A 15,888-nucleotide genomic window follows, 5' to 3' on the forward strand; every position below is an offset into this window, starting at 1 on the left:
TGTGGAGGAGCAGAAGAGGCTCACTGCGTGTGAGTACTCTGGGATGAGAGTGTGGAGGAGCAGAAGGGGCTCACTGTGTGTGAGGACTCTGGGATGAGAGCGTGGAGGAGCAGAAGGGTCTCACTGTGTGTGAGGACTCTGGGATGAGAGTGTGGAGGAGCAGAAGGAGCTCATTGTGTGTGAGGACTCTGAGATGAGAGCGTGGAGGAGCAGAAGAGGCTCACTGTGTGTGAGGACTCTGGGATGAGAGTGTGGAGGAGCAGAAGAGGCTCACTGTGTGTGAGGACTCTGGGAGGAGAGCATGGAGGAGCAACAGTGCCGGTTTGCAGGCAGAAGGAGCTCACTGTGTGGGAGGACTCTGGGATGAGAGCGTGGAAGAGCAGAAGGGGCTCGCTGTGTGTGAGGACTCTGGGAGGACAGCATGGAGGAGCAGCAGTGCTGGTTTGCAGGCAGAAGGAGCTCACTGTGCGGGAGGACTCTGGGAACATCCATAGGGAGTGCATTGGTGCTCCTCCTGCGGAAAGTGCCCCCTCCAGGAGGAGGAGAAGGAGCGGCTGGAGTGAGCTGTGGTCAGCATTTCTACTGCCAGCATTGACACGGCTGGCTGCACATCTGGAGGAGCCAGCATTTACACTGATAAGTTGCCACTGCTTGCTGCAGGTCTGGAGAAGGCAGCACGTTCTGCTGTCAGCATTGCCACTGCTAGCTTTGTCGGAGAGCCCTGCACCTCTGTCAGCATTGTTGCTTCCAATGTTGCCACTAGCATAATTTCCTCTACCAGAATACCTTGCACCCCTGTCTGCCCTTGTGCTTTTTAATTTGACCAGTGTGGTTTTGTTAGCATTTGTATTTTAACAAACAAAAATAAAATACAAGTTTTGAGCAAAAAAAGCCACTGACAAAACAAAGGTTTTAACAAAACAAAATCATGAACATCCAACTACCGGTCAGGCTGGGCAGATAGCTTTCACTGATCCTATCTGTATTTTAATCTGTTTCTTTTAAACTCTCCTCTCACTGCTGTTCACTCCCACCCAGCCAGTGCAGATAGCTGCAGGTGATCATCTCCCAATTAGCAACAATTAAACAATTAATTAACTCAGGAGATGATCACTTTCTGCACAAGGTTTTTAATGTGGATGGGGCTTCCCATCCATGCTGCAAAACAATACAAAACATACAGCTCTTTGCTGTCACATATAATAATAATAATAATAATAATAATAATAATAATAATAATAATAATAATAATAATAATAAATACCATCTGGGAGGCGACTGCGCCACACAGGGTAATAGCTTACATAAATCAGAATAGATTTTAAAATATCAATGTATTTTTTACTATATTGTGGAACATATTGCAATATATTGATGTTAAAATACAATAGTTTGCAGAAGTATTCACCCCCTGCAAAGTTTTCACATTTTGTTGAATTACAAATAATGTATGCACAGTTTTTCAAACTAACTAACTTTTTTTTTTATTCAAAGCTGTAGTGGTTAAACACTGTTATATGAGGAAGAGATTAAATATCAGCAAAACTTACAAGGAAAATGTACAAAATGAAATTTACTGGTTGCATCAGTATGCAGCCCCTTAAGTCACTACTTCGTAGAAGCACCTTTTGCAGCAATCACTGCTTTGAGTCTTTTGGGACAGGTCTTTGCTAGCTTAGCACAGTAGGATGGTGGCATTGTGCCCATTCTTCACAGGAAAATTGCTCCAGTTCCGATAAGTTTGTTGGGGATCGTTGATGGACTGCAATCTTCAAGTCTCGCCATAAATTTTCAATTGGATTCAAGTCAGGACTTTGATTGGGCCACTCAAGAACATTAATTCAGTGTGGCTTTGGCTTTGTGCTTCGGTCATTGTCCTGCTGAAATGTACATTTTCTCCTCAGTCTTGTCTGACTCAAACAGGTTTTCCTCAAGGATTCGCTGGTACTTTGCGTCATCCATTCTCCCCTCTATCCTGACAAGCTTCCAAGTCCTGCTGAAGAGAAGCATCCCCATAACATGATGGTGCCACCACCATGCTTGACAGATGGGATGATATTGACTGGGTGATGTGCAGTTTTGGGATTGCGCCACATGTAACGCCTGGAATTCAGACCGAAAAGTTAAATTTTTGTATCTGACCACAAAACCTTTTTCCACATGTCTGAAGTGTCATCTACATGCTTTTAAGCAAAATCCATACGTACTTTAAGATGAGGCTTTTTTGAGTAATAGCTTCTGTTTTGTCAGTCATCGATACAGGCCAGCTTTGTGTAGGGACCGGCTTATTGTTGCTGTGTGAGCACTGACTCCCATCTCAGACACAGAACTTTGCAGATCTGTCAAGGTCACTGTTGGCTCCAGAGTGACATCCTGAATCAGTTTCCTGCTTTCCCCCCGGCTGCTCAGTTTGGGAAAGCGACCTGATCTGGGTAGTGTCTGGGTGCTATGATGTATCTTCCACTTCTTAATGATGGACTTCACTGTGCTGAGAGGAATAATCAACACCTTTTGAAATTGTCTTGTACCCTTCTCATAGTTAGATCACTATGTGAGTTGCAGCTTGAAAGTCTTTATATACCTGAGGGAAATTATCTACAAGTTAAACCACTTTGTGTACACACAGGCTGAAACCATTTCACTGATTTTGTGACCTTTCAAACAAATCATTTGCACCTGAGCTGATTTAGGGCTGCAGTAGCAAAGGGGTTGAATACTTATGCAACTGAGCTTAATCTGTTTTTCCCTGTAAATCTTACTTATTTATATTCTATATTTACTTTTTAACTTTATCATGTGGAGTATTTTGTGTAGATTCTACATGTAAAGTCTAATTTGAAAACGCTGTGGAGTACGCTCAGGTGCCAACAAAATGTGAAAACTTTGCAGGGGGGTGAATAATTCTGCAAACCACTTTATATGTCAATATGTGTCTGAAATATATTTAAATACAAATCTATTTTTTAAATGCCTTCATCTCCGCTAGCTATCAGCATGTTAATAATGTTGTTGTTTCTTCTTCATCAGTGTTTTGTGTGCCTGCATACAACCAGATCAGAAAACATGTGTTTGTGGACACTGAGAAGAGCTGGTCTGAAGCTCAGCGCTACTGTAGAGAGAAGCACACAGACCTGGCCACTGTGCACAGCCAGGAAGAAGCAGAGCAGCTCTTAAATATTCCAGGAGCTTCTCTCAGGGATTCCTGGATCGGGCTGTATCGTGATGACACACAGAACTGGCAGTGGTCTAACAGCGATGATGTCATCTACTCCAACTGGAGGGCAGACCTCTTCTGTGCTTCAGTCAATTCAGAGGGAAAGTGGATTGATTCACCCTGCAACATTCAAAAAGCCTTCATGTGCTACAAAGGTAAAGACAGGATTGTTGCTATATTGCAATTGATTATTCATTTAATTTATTTCTTATAATTATTAAGCATTCCTGTTCGGGGAGCTTGTATGAGTTTGAAAATCTGGCACCACTCCTACAGCTGCCAATATCTCAAACTATTACAGCTTGCAAATATTTAATACCCTTGCTTTTGCGTATTGCTCAATTCATCACACTGCCCACATCCTATCTCCAATCCCTCGTGCCTCCTTATATTCCCTCTCGCCCTCTTCACTCATCCTCTACTGGCCAACTTGTTATGCCTTCTCTTCATTGCTGTGCTCGCTCCTTCTCTTCCCTTGTCCTCCTGTGGTGGAACTACCTACCAGTTCTCTTCAGGACTGTTCAGTCTTTTACTGCTTTCCGCCATCTTCTCAAAACCCACTTATTCAACATTTATTTGTAAATTTCTATTCATATATCTTTTTGTATTTCTTTATTTTGTATATGTTGTATATATGTGTTTGTTTTTCATTTCTGTTGCCTGTAAGTTATATACGTTTTATAATTTAATTTCTGGAAGTCGCTTTGGATAATTTTTTTAGTGATAAAGGGACCCATTTTTACCTTCTGAAAAGCTGTAACACTGTGTTCCCCCCTCTGGTAATGTGTAAGGCTAGGAGTTCTGTGGCAGTTAATTTCTTTCCGATCCAAGAAAGTCAGGCTCTGCTTCAACTCCTGGTGTGTGAGTGCTCCTGGTATTGGGCCCGGGTATCTGTATATTTCACCATACTCTCGGCGCTCATGGCAACACTGACCTCTGCAGACAGGTTACGTATGAACAGCAGCTTGAAGCTCTTGTCTACATTGTCCCCTGGATGTGGTTCACCTGCTCAGTAAAGGCATTTCGGTTCCTTGTAGAAGTCTCTCGGGCCCTCATCCTTCTTCTATGGTCTGAGACAGGCTGTGTGCAAGGCTGTGCAGGGATCGTCATACTTGGAGCATTTTCCTGTTAAGGCAGTGGAGTTTCTCAAAGTTTTTCCTGGTCTCAGCTGACCATGTAGATGTCTACTCCAGTACTGTCTCTACAAGTGTGAGAGAGAGCAGTCTGGCCTTTATGCAGATCACTTGTCAGTCCCCAATCATCAATAATCTTCTGGTGTGTCCCTCAGTGGTGATGCTCTTCTTAGCTGCCGATAGTTGACTCGAACTTGCGGTGTAAACCATTAGTTCTCAGTTCAGGTTGGTGTGCTTCACCATTGTGCATTGCAGAGTTGCAGACTGGGCTCTGGGCTCACCACGGACTTGCCTTCTGGGTTGTGCAGTGTATTCAGGGAGTGAGGTCACGCTCTGAGCAGTGCTTGGGACAGCGTCTTGGAGACGTTGGTCTATCCCGGGGGGCCATGCCACTTCCCCTGTAGAGTTCTTACACAGTCCTTTAGTCTCTCTGCTTCAGTACTGTTCACAATTGGAGAGGTTGTTTTAACTCCAAGTAAAAGTATTTGAGTTGAAATCAGGTTCCGATAACCCTTTTGGAGGTTGCAAATCTCTGCTTTTGCTTTCTCAAGCTCCTCCTCTGCATGTTCTAGCTCTGCGAGGAGCTTGGGAATTTCCTCCTCTTGTTGCAGCAGCATGCTTAGTGGTTTATTTGATACTCCATCTGTTGCTGGAGATATTCGATCTGTTCTCTGTAGGAACAATTCAATAATTGATAATTTAATATCTGGGTTGATTAGTTCTCTTACTAACAATATTTAAATTGACGTGTTCTAAAGATGGAGGATTTATTATGAACACACATTCACGTGCAGACACAAGGAATGGTTAATCAATAGTAGTATTTTATTAACTACACAAATAATAAACAGAAATCAGAAAAGTTAGAAAGTAAATATCTTAGTCTCTAAGCACAAAACACAATTCAAAATCCTCACACTACACTCATGCTTGACAAGAAGGCAGTTGAAATATGACACCGCATGTCTCCTAAAATCAGCAGCAAGCAGGTAAACAGGCTATAATGTAGCTAGTCCCTCGCTCACACACACATGTCCACATCCAATGCACAGAGTACATCTGAGATAATGCCGACAATCTTAAGAATGTATCAAATTAAGCTTATTAATGGTATATAGATTAAGTATATGGCAAGTTTACTTTTAAAGAAATTCTTCATGTAACAATATGAAGTAGATTACTTATAGTTACTTCATCATGTTTCACTAAAAGTTATTTCACACACAAAGTGTGCAAACTAAATAATTAACAGTTCAATTCTAGATGAAGCTTATACTTTTGGTCCGCTGGTTTGGAAGCTCAATCTGTTGAAGCATCCAGTACAAAACTCTCCTCTCAGCAACGAAGTCTTCAGTCCCACATTGGACCAAACTTGGCAACAAGGTTTCAATTCTCGATAGAATCAACAACCAGCTGCAACAAAGTCTCCAGTCCTCGGTATAGGATCCACAGTAGCTCCCTCCCGCTCTGCCTCTTCATTGAATGTTTAGCTAGCAGGTAGCAGGGCACAGCTGGTTTTGGATACTGTGGTTTTTAGCAGAGTGACAGCACCTTGTTTAGCATTCAAAATAGAGCGCAAAATGTTCAATTCTGTTTAGATTTTTATAGTCTTTTTCACTCTGCTGATTAGCTACTTTAATGAGATCATTTGTGTATCTTGCCTCATTAACTCCAAGTTCTTTGATGTTTTAATGTCCTTTTCCATCGGGACATCGCTAATTTAAGTCTTCCTTATGTCAAAATGATTGTTGTTGCACGTGTGAATTATCTATACATCTATACATCTATAATTCAACTGTCCGCTCAGCCTAATCCAGTTCAGGCGCCAGTCCTCTAATCAGTAGGCCACATAGTTCAGTATGTCTGCAAATCAGAGGCCCCTTTCAAAACACAGCAGTTTGCCTTGTTTCTCAAGACACACAGTTTCATTAATGAATCCAGTTACATTTCTAATACACGTTGATGTATTATCATATTCAGGGAATATGTCCTACAGCTCTGTTCTGTAAATCCTCGGCTGCAGTGCTTAGTTCAAGTTCATCCACTCTCCTCTCCAATCTTGTTACATCAGAAGGGAGGAAGTTAGGGTTTTTCTTCTGGACCATGTCCTTTTGGATTTCAACATCTTTGAGGACCTGTCGCCCTCGACAGCAGCAGCATAGTGGGCAACTCTGGATTCTGATCTCATCTTTGGATTCCTCTCACATTGCCAGGCATTGTCTTGCTTGCAGCATTGTAGAAGAATGCAGAGAAAATAAAAAGACAAACAAAATGGACTATACAGACAAAACACGATGAGCTTTTATTTTTAACTATTATTATTACAATTACCTCCATCTCCAATCCCATTCTCCTCTCACCGAACACACAACCCCGAGTGAGTGAAAACATGTTGCTTTTATACAGCTGTACCGAGACTCGATAGCTAATCATTCATTCAATTGGAGTTGTGGTACAACTGCATGTGAATTAATAAAGTGCAATTCCCAGTGCTCATATATTATTACTTTTTACTTGCAAGGGAAGTGCTGTGCAATCCTCGTGCCTAAATAGAAATATACATTTTAAACAACTCGTGTTACACAGACCCGTTTATATCCCGTGTACCAATGACTTTACACAAACATTAACACACAACATACAACACAAAATACACACAGGTGCGGGCACTTTGCCACAGCTCCACACCTGTTCACAATCACCGGCCAAATGGCCACACGGCTGCACACATTTATAAATGTTATTGGAAATAAATATAAACTCATGGTCACATACTGTAATATTTTTATTACGTTACTAAAGATAGGAATGTTAATCGCTGTTATTCTCATCGTTTTGCTACCCTGACACAGTTATAACGTTTCTTTAGAAAACAACGGGGGGGGGGGGGGGGGACATTAACTTTATTATTATAAATATTACAGTTACTATAAGTATTATTAAAATAAAACATGACATAGGCTACCTGAAATGTTGCTCGCTTCATCTGAAAATGAGCTTTAAATGCAGCATTGGTGTAGCAGGCTATATCACAACATTCTCAACGTAATTTTCTACCCCTACTGGACTGTTTGAGTTCACTGTTCTCACAGCCACTAACGCTGCAATATTCGTTGCTGAGTATACTGTCATGTAGGCATGATGCTGTCTATCTTCCAGAAACTCCTGCAAAACTAACCGCATTGCAACTTTGTCAGCCATTTTTGAAAACATTTGCTAACATACGATTCAATAAGACCTAACTTCCGCCTCATAGTGCCACAAAAAATCACTCTGCTTATTGAACGCAGGAATCCAAAGTGGCTGAGATGCAGAAGTAACTTTTATGATGAGTGACCATAAAGACGTGGAGTTTTATAGTATAATAATCGATCAAAACATGTACTTGACTGGGAACAAGGCACAGTTTTTTTAAATTGTAGGATTGCTGAAAACACACAGTTTATTTAGGGTTCAGAGCCAGCTCACCTCCACAGCTCCCTGTCTCTCATCTGCTGTTTGTTTGTGTTTACAGAGACCAGCAACATCACTGAGAGATTCACCCTGATTGAAGAACTGAAAATCTGGACTGAAGCTCAGCAATACTGTAGAGAAAACCACACCGACCTCGTCAGTATAAAGAACGCCAGTGAAAATGAAGAAATAGTGAAGAAAGCACAGGGCAAGCCCTTCTGGATAGGCCTGTTCAATGAGCCCTGGAAGTGGTCACGCCAGGCGGATCGCTACACATTTCACAGCTGGGCCTATTGGGAACCAAATAATTGGGGAGGCAATCAGAACTGTGTGATGATGAGCCAGACAGGTGAATGGATCGACTATGGCTGCAACTTTCAGTTGCCTTTCTTCTGCTGTGATGGTGAGGAATCTGTTCAGACTGTTTTCTCATTTAGTTCAGTATAAACCTTCCGGTTGAAAGAGGGAATCATGATTAGATCTCTTCAATAGGTCCTGGTGGTGACAAATCTAGCAGTTTCTGCTTTGGGGGTTTAAAGGGTAAACAAATGGGGGCTCCCGAGTGGTGCATCTGGTAAAGGAGCTCCGCGTGGCGTGCAGGATGCGCCCTATAGCCTGGAGGTCGCTGGTTTGAGTCCAGGCTATTCCACTGCCGACCATGGACGGGAGTTCACAGGGGGTGGCACACAATTGTGAGCACCGCCTTGAGGGACTTAGGTCACCAGGGTGTCCTCAGCTCACAGCACACCAGTGGCCTTATAGTCTGGCCAGGTGCCTGCGGGCCTGACTGTAAGCTGCCCAGAGCTGTGTGGTCCTCCGTCACTGTCACTCTGAGGTGGGTGCATGATGGACCTGCAGAGTGAAAAGAAGCGAACAGCTGAGGGCACACGTTTCGGAGGACACCTCTTCGTCCCTCCTGAGTCAGTGCAGACATTGCAGAGGTGAACTGGGTTGAAATAAAACAAGAATTGGGCTTACCAAATTGGGGAGAAAAATAAGAAAAATAATTGGTGATTCCATTAAAAAAATAAAATAAAAGGGTAAACAAAACACCAGTTATATTTCTTTAGACTTTAAGGTATTGTGCTGAGCTGTGCAATAACGTATAATAACAAGACATGTACCTTTAACATTGGTTGACAGTGAATTGAGTTTTTCTCCCAACGGTTTCTTTGGTTACCTGGTGTTTCCATGACCTTCGTTACTCATGCCAGAATGTTACTCCTGTTATAATACAAACCACAAGCGGGTTGTTAGTACATTTATTATCAACATACAGTTCTATTAGTGTCCTGCATTCTTACAAAACCAGTAATCTGTGACTGTTGGTTCCATTTCCAGTGGAAATCTTTTCTCTGAAGAGCACGTTTTCACTCCTCTTTATTGTGCTGCCCCCTCTCCCCAGGCAGCTCCTCTGGTCAGTGTTTCTATGAAGGAACTGGGAAGACATGGCAGGAAGCTCAGAGCTACTGCAGAAACCAAGGCAGAGACCTGCCCAGCATTCAAGACCAGGCCAGGGTTAATAAGCTTATAAGTCTTATACCTTCCACTAGTGACTCGGATCACTGGATTGGGCTGTATCACGACAAAGAGAGTTGGCAGTGGTCCAGTGGAGGAGATGTCATCTACTCCAACTGGGAACCATACCTCTTCTGTGCTTCAGTCAATGCAGAGGGAGGGTGGGAGGATTCATTCTGCAATCAGAGAAACTATTTCATGTGCTACAGCGGTGAGTTGAGATTCAATTCCTTTGTTAATGAAACAGCTGACTGGACTGGGGGTGAAGCCCGGTCCCCTGGATACTGCACAGGGGCTATAATCTTGAAACATTAAAAAGAAGAAACATATTTTTGTTAAGAAAAATGTTAAGAAAATGTGGTATTCATAACAGTTTCTTAGGATTGTTTTTCCTTCATAAGAAACATAAGAAAATGTTTATTCTTCTAAGAAATGTTCTTATTTTTTTGTTTAGATTGTTTATATTGTGGATAGCAAAATCCTTGTCTTAAATATGTAGCCCTTATTAGAAGTGTAGAAGAACTATGTTGTATCACATTAAATAGCTATTTGTATTAGCATAAAAGCTGATGAAAAGAGGGTTGTAGCTTTGCTACTTTATGTGTAGTGGGCTGAACCTCACATGACTGATTCATTTGTTATGCAAATGGAGTCTGACAGGTATTCTGCAGTATATAAAAGTTGCATCTCCCTGTTACAAGTTATTTTCAGTCACCATGAGCAAAGGATCTGACAGACATTGATAAACAGCTGATAGCACAATAGGTGCTCAGTTGGCAGGTGCTTCCCTAACCAACACTAGGCTACATAAATTACGTGTTTCATGAGGTACAGTCTCCAAAGTGATGATCTTGTTGTTCGTGACAAATGTCACTTTTTTTATTTCTCTTCTAAACAGTTTATTTGCCCACTTTGCTATTAAATACTTTTCAGACATAAACTAAAGAGACTCCCATGCACAGCTAGAGTTATTGCTTTTCATGACATTGATAGCTGAGCTGGGTGTGACTTGCGTTCAATCACTATACAACAGGGGAGCCAGCGCATCTCCACAGCTGATATTTATTTTGATCTGCTATTTGTGTTTACAGAGAACAGTAACATTGCTGAGAGATACACCCTGATTGTAGAACTGAAAACCTGGACTGAAGCTCAGCAGTACTGTAGAAAACAACACACTGACCTTGTCAGTATCAAGAATGCCAGTGAAAATGAAGAAATAGTGAAGAAAGCGCAGGGCAGGACCTTCTGGATAGGACTGTTCAATGAGCCCTGGAAGTGGTCACACCAGGGGGATAACTACACATTTCATACCTGGAGCAACGGGCAACCAGACAATCTGGGAGGCAATCAGAACTGTGTGAGGATGAAGACTGGTGGATGGATTGACTGTGGCTGCAACAATCAGAACCCCTTCTACTGTGAGGGTGAGGACCCTGTTCAGAGTTCTCATTGAATTCAATGTAAACCTTCAGGTTGAAAGAGGGAAGCATGATTAGATCTTCAGTAGATCCTGGTGGTGACTAATCTAGCAGTTTCCACTTTGAGAATCACAGGCTCCCTGCTCAGGCTGATGGGATGGTCAATGGGGTGATGTGGATTGCAGCTCTCAGTACCCCTTGTTCTGCTGTGACTGAAGGCTCCCTGTTCAGTCTGTGCTCTTGTTCAGCTAGGTGGTTGTACCCCAGTCTGTGAGCAGGGACTGATCCTACAGCAGCTGTCTGACCCTCAGAGCGGGGCAGGGTATAGCCTAGAGATCTGAATAAGCAGAAACCAGGAAACACTAAATCTTCTTCTTCTTTGTTTTCTTTACAGATTCAGACCCCACAAGCCCCCCTTCTACTTCGGTCTCTCAAGGTATGCAGTGTAATCCCTTCAGTGGATTCAGAACCACTGCAGCAATCTGGCTTTGTTATAAACCACCTTTTTTTCTCTTTTTCTGTTTATAGAAGCAGAATCGTCGAGCGCCCCTTCCACTCCGGTCTCTCAAGGTATGCAGTGTAATCCCTTCAGTGGATTCAGAACCACTGCAGCAATCTGGCTTTGTTATAAACCACCTTTTTTTCTCTTTTTCTGTTTACAGAAGCAGAATCGTCGAGCGCCCCTTCCACTCCGGTCTCTCAAGGTAAGTGCAGTTTGAAGATGGCAGATTGTTCAATCTGACTGACAGCACACACCACGAGTTATAAATTAATCTCAGTGTTCTTGTCAACCTCAATTATTTAACAGTGAGTTCACCATTGTATCAGTTCAGTCTGATTGTGGCTTTGTAATAAAGGACTACACTTGAAGCAGGAAACACTAAGGGGTAGAGATACAAAGATGACCCAGTCGCGGCGCAAACGTACCACAATTTGCATTTTTGTTGCGACAATTCCCAAGATATACATTTGTCATATGTACTAAGAGAAAATATGTTGATAAAGTCACAATATACTAATTTAAAAATTATTTGCGTCATCTTAGTGAGATCTCTAGTGAGAGTTTTTTGCCACATTTTCTCAAATAAAATAGTAACAGTTGAGATGTGGTTTGCTGCAGCAGAGGGAGCCCGAAGGGTGAAAGAATCAAAACAACACTGTTTTTGTTAAATGTAAACGTCATCTGTACAATGCATTCTGTTCCATCTTCATTTGACCTATTTTAATACTGTTTTTATATATATATATATATATATATATATATATATATATATATATATATATATAAATGAAAGGCAGTTTAATCCTATAAGATTCTATAGTGGGGACCCCAACCTTCACCCCCAAAAAGCTTTTCATAATCATACAGTAGCCTCTCGCTAAACCAGACATAAGGAGGTGTCATGTTTAAAAACTACAATAAAATCGCACACACATATTTATAGTTCTCAATGTATTTTTAACATAAATCATTGCACTGAAATAACACTAATGTGATTTGGGTAGGCTACACATTACATTGTGTAAAAATACAAATCTGTGCAGTAGGCCTATACAGTACAGTAGTAAAATCAAATGAATACCTAGAGCACTTTTTTGTACTGGTAACACAAAATAAATCATGCTGCTGCATTGTACGCATTGGTGTACAATGCAAATACAAGATTATTTTAAATTGAAACTAAATGATTTTAGGGTGTTTTAAATTTGCACATTTTATTTTTAACTTGGTCTTCTTAGTAGCTTGGGTAATGTCACAAAGACGGCTGCAGTGGGTGACGTCAGACCAGAAACAGGCAATAAATGACAGAGAGAGGTGGAGTTTGGTGGAGCTGAGCAAATGGTTTCGCTCAGCATTTAATAAATGAACAGACAGCCAGAAAGTAAACGGTTATAACAAACACAAAGACACAGGACACGGCACATTCGCCAAAACAAAAGAGACAAACAAAATGGACTAACACTACACAAAACACGGTGAGCAGATATTTTAACTTTACGTTATTATTTTATTATTTATTACCTCCGTCTCCAATCCCGTTCTCCACTCACCGAACACCCAACCCCAAGTGGGTGAAAACATGTAGCTGTACCGTGACTCGATTGCTAATCATCATTCAATTGGAGTTGCGGTACAACTGCACGTGAATTAATAAAGTGCAATTCCCCGTGCTCACATATTATTACATTTTACCTGCACGTAAAGTGCTGTGCAATCCTCGTGCCTAAATATAAATATACATTTTAAACACTTGTGTTACACAGACACGTTTATATCCCGTGTACCATTGACTATACACCAACATTAACACACAACACAAAATACACACAGGGGCGGGCACTTTGCCACAATAATTAACAGACAATAGGGTGTTCGTCTCAAAAATGCATTGAGCACAACTGGCAATGCACAAGAAAAAGTGAAATGGGAAATGCCAGCAACAATAGCGACTGTTTAAAACATGCTTTCAAAAGTTCTTAACAAATTGATGCAATTGTAAGTGTCACAATTGCCTGCAGCTTTAGTACACCTCGTTTTAGTATTTTTGATCCCTCACTTGCACTCTCATCTCCACCATGTTTTTGTGAATTTCTGCAGGAACGCTTAGAATTACATATTCAGTTAAGGCTAACGCATAAATAAAGACTGCGGCTGCAAAGCGTTCGTTAAAATGATGCGAACAGCGTTGCGTTTGTTTAGTACATTTCACGCTACACTTCCCACTGACTTGCAACAATTGCGACAGCCGCAACACTTCAGTACATCTACCCTTAAATCTTGCTGTTGTGTGTTTTCTTTACAGATTCAGACCCCACAAGCCCCCCTTCCACTCTGGTCTCTCAAGGTATGCAGTGTAATCACTTCAGTGGATTCAGAACCACTGCAACAATCTGCCTTTGTTATAAACGTTCTATTTTCTCTTTTTCTTTTTACAGAAGCAGAATCCTCGAGGACCCCTTCCACTCTGGTCTCTCAAGGTAAGTGCAGTTTGAAGATGGCAGATTTTTTCAGTGTGATTGACAGCCCACCATGTGTCATGTGATCCACTAGAGCTATATAAGCTGTGTGCAACTATTCAGCAACAACACTAGGAGAGCAGAAGGTTGTCTTTTGGTTTGGAATCCTAATGTAGAGTTACATTATATTGTCCAGAACAAATCTGTCTTTTTTTTTTTTTGCAAAATCTACTGTCTAAGAATGTCACCCTGCACTCAAATGATTTGATCATCAGTAGGATATGCTGCAGTGTATACAGGTAACACTGTTTATACTGTTGAAAATGGCCCTAACATTAGGCACTCATCTAAACACAAGAGTTATTCTTTGAAAATCTACCTCTCTACGTCTGCTTCTTGTGTTCTAGGTACCAGCACCCCACCTGAGTCCTTCTGTTAACTCACATTCAGCGTTCCCTCTAAGGCTAAAATTTGCACATTTTACTCAATAACTGGCAACAACCTTCCAATCAGTTTATTAACTTTTGCAAGTTATCAAATCTCACCCTCACTCGAGACTCCCACATCTCTTTTGAGAGCATATTTACGTCTGTCTTGCAGCTGATTCTCTGATTTCCCTGTAAAAATGCCCGTCACATTTGTGCAGAGCTCCCTCGGGCTCCAGCGAATCCAATAGGACAGGATGTGTGAATCAGGCGTCTGGCGATTCTGCTTCTATGGAGCAGGCTGCTCGGTGCTGCTTAGGAACTTTGCAGTTTTGAACTCGTCATATAATTGAAAACTTATTTGAAGCACAGTCTTACTGCATTATGTAGAACATAAATAAAAACTACAATGCTCATACTTTGATGGTTTTTGTTTGATTTCCCTTTTAAAAAACAACCATTTCATTTCATCTTATCAAGCATTTAGAAATTGGTAAAAATGTAATCAAAATATACAGTCAAATACACATTTAAGTGTATAGTAATTGAATACAACATACCATGTGCATATGTTTGTAAGTTGAGTTTCTTCACTCACGCATCTCTCCTGAAACTCAACATGACCGCTACATCAACGAGAAAGGGGGAAAAAAGCAATGTGTAAAAGATAGAGCTGAAACAAAATCTGATTATCTCTATGAGGATGGTGGGACACTATTGTTCAAGTTTTGCTATCATTGATCATGTATGAGTCAATACCATTAAAAGATCATATTGCCTTTCAGAAACATGCATAGGCGAAGATGTTTGTCATTGGGGGGGGAGATTTTAAAATTACTTAAAAAAAAAAAGAAAAAAAAAGAAAATTAACCAAGAAAAGTTGCTTCTCCTCTCATTTACATTGACAAACGTACTGGCAATATCTGTCAGGCACAAATATGCAACAGCATATGCTGGTTCAGGCGTTTTTGAGTCACGGTGGTCCTCAAGTAGGTCTTGATGCTCTTAGAGTGCGTTCGTGACAAAGATAAACAAGGTTTGTTGCTCCCCACCTTTGCCTTTTTACTCCTGGGCCACATTTCAGTTATGTATAACAGCATGTCGTGTGTGAAATGATATAATTACCCACAGTTTATAAAATTTCATGATCAACCCGATTTACATTTGTTTCAAGCATTTAATATTGAAATTAGTACAGAAAAATGGAATGAAAAATATGCTTCAGGGTGCATACTAATTTGAATGCTTGAAAAACCCTGGAAGTCACCATGGATAAGGCACCATAATATTCAAAAATAATGATCACTGACTTAACAAAGAAACCTAAAGAAATCTGCGGGGACAGCGTACTTAAAACTGCTTTTGTGACACTGTATCTTTCTGCGTTGACAGTAACTGGATTAATAAATTAGGCTCATAACGTATCATAAGATTATATTACGGTCATCTAAAATAAAACATTCTCAGAGGTATTTACTTTTTGTCTGCAAGGGGCTTACATGTATATAAGCACATAAGAAAGTTTACAACGAGAGGAGGCCATTCGGCCCATCTTGCTCGTTTGGTTATTAGTAGCTTATTGATCCCAGAATCTTATCAAGCAGCTTCAACAACATTACTGGGGAGTTGGTTCCAGACCCTCACAATTCTGTGTAAAAAAGTGCTTCCTATTTTCTGTTCTGAATGCCCCTTTGTGACCCCTGGTCCTTATTTCTTTTTTCAGGTCGAAAAAGTCCCTTGGGTCGACACTGTCAATACCTTTTAGA

The 15,888-nt window shown here is 41.1% G+C and overlaps 1 protein-coding gene across 1 annotated transcript; it reads left to right on the plus strand.

Moving 5' to 3' along the window:
• The first annotated feature begins 243 nt into the window (after positions 1-243).
• LOC121306271 (macrophage mannose receptor 1-like) lies at positions 244-13,783 on the plus strand. The gene is made up of 10 exons (XM_041238013.1): positions 244-559; positions 3,028-3,369; positions 7,862-8,203; positions 9,206-9,529; positions 10,410-10,745; positions 11,134-11,175; positions 11,268-11,309; positions 11,402-11,443; positions 13,544-13,585; positions 13,677-13,783. The coding sequence occupies exons 1-10, from the start codon at positions 244-246 to the stop codon at positions 13,781-13,783; spliced, it is 1,935 nt and encodes a 644-aa protein (XP_041093947.1).
• The last annotated feature ends 2,105 nt before the right edge of the window (positions 13,784-15,888 follow it).

This window comes from Polyodon spathula, chromosome 47 (assembly GCF_017654505.1).
Source record: "Polyodon spathula isolate WHYD16114869_AA chromosome 47, ASM1765450v1, whole genome shotgun sequence".
In the NCBI taxonomy this organism is placed as follows: domain Eukaryota; kingdom Metazoa; phylum Chordata; class Actinopteri; order Acipenseriformes; family Polyodontidae; genus Polyodon; species Polyodon spathula.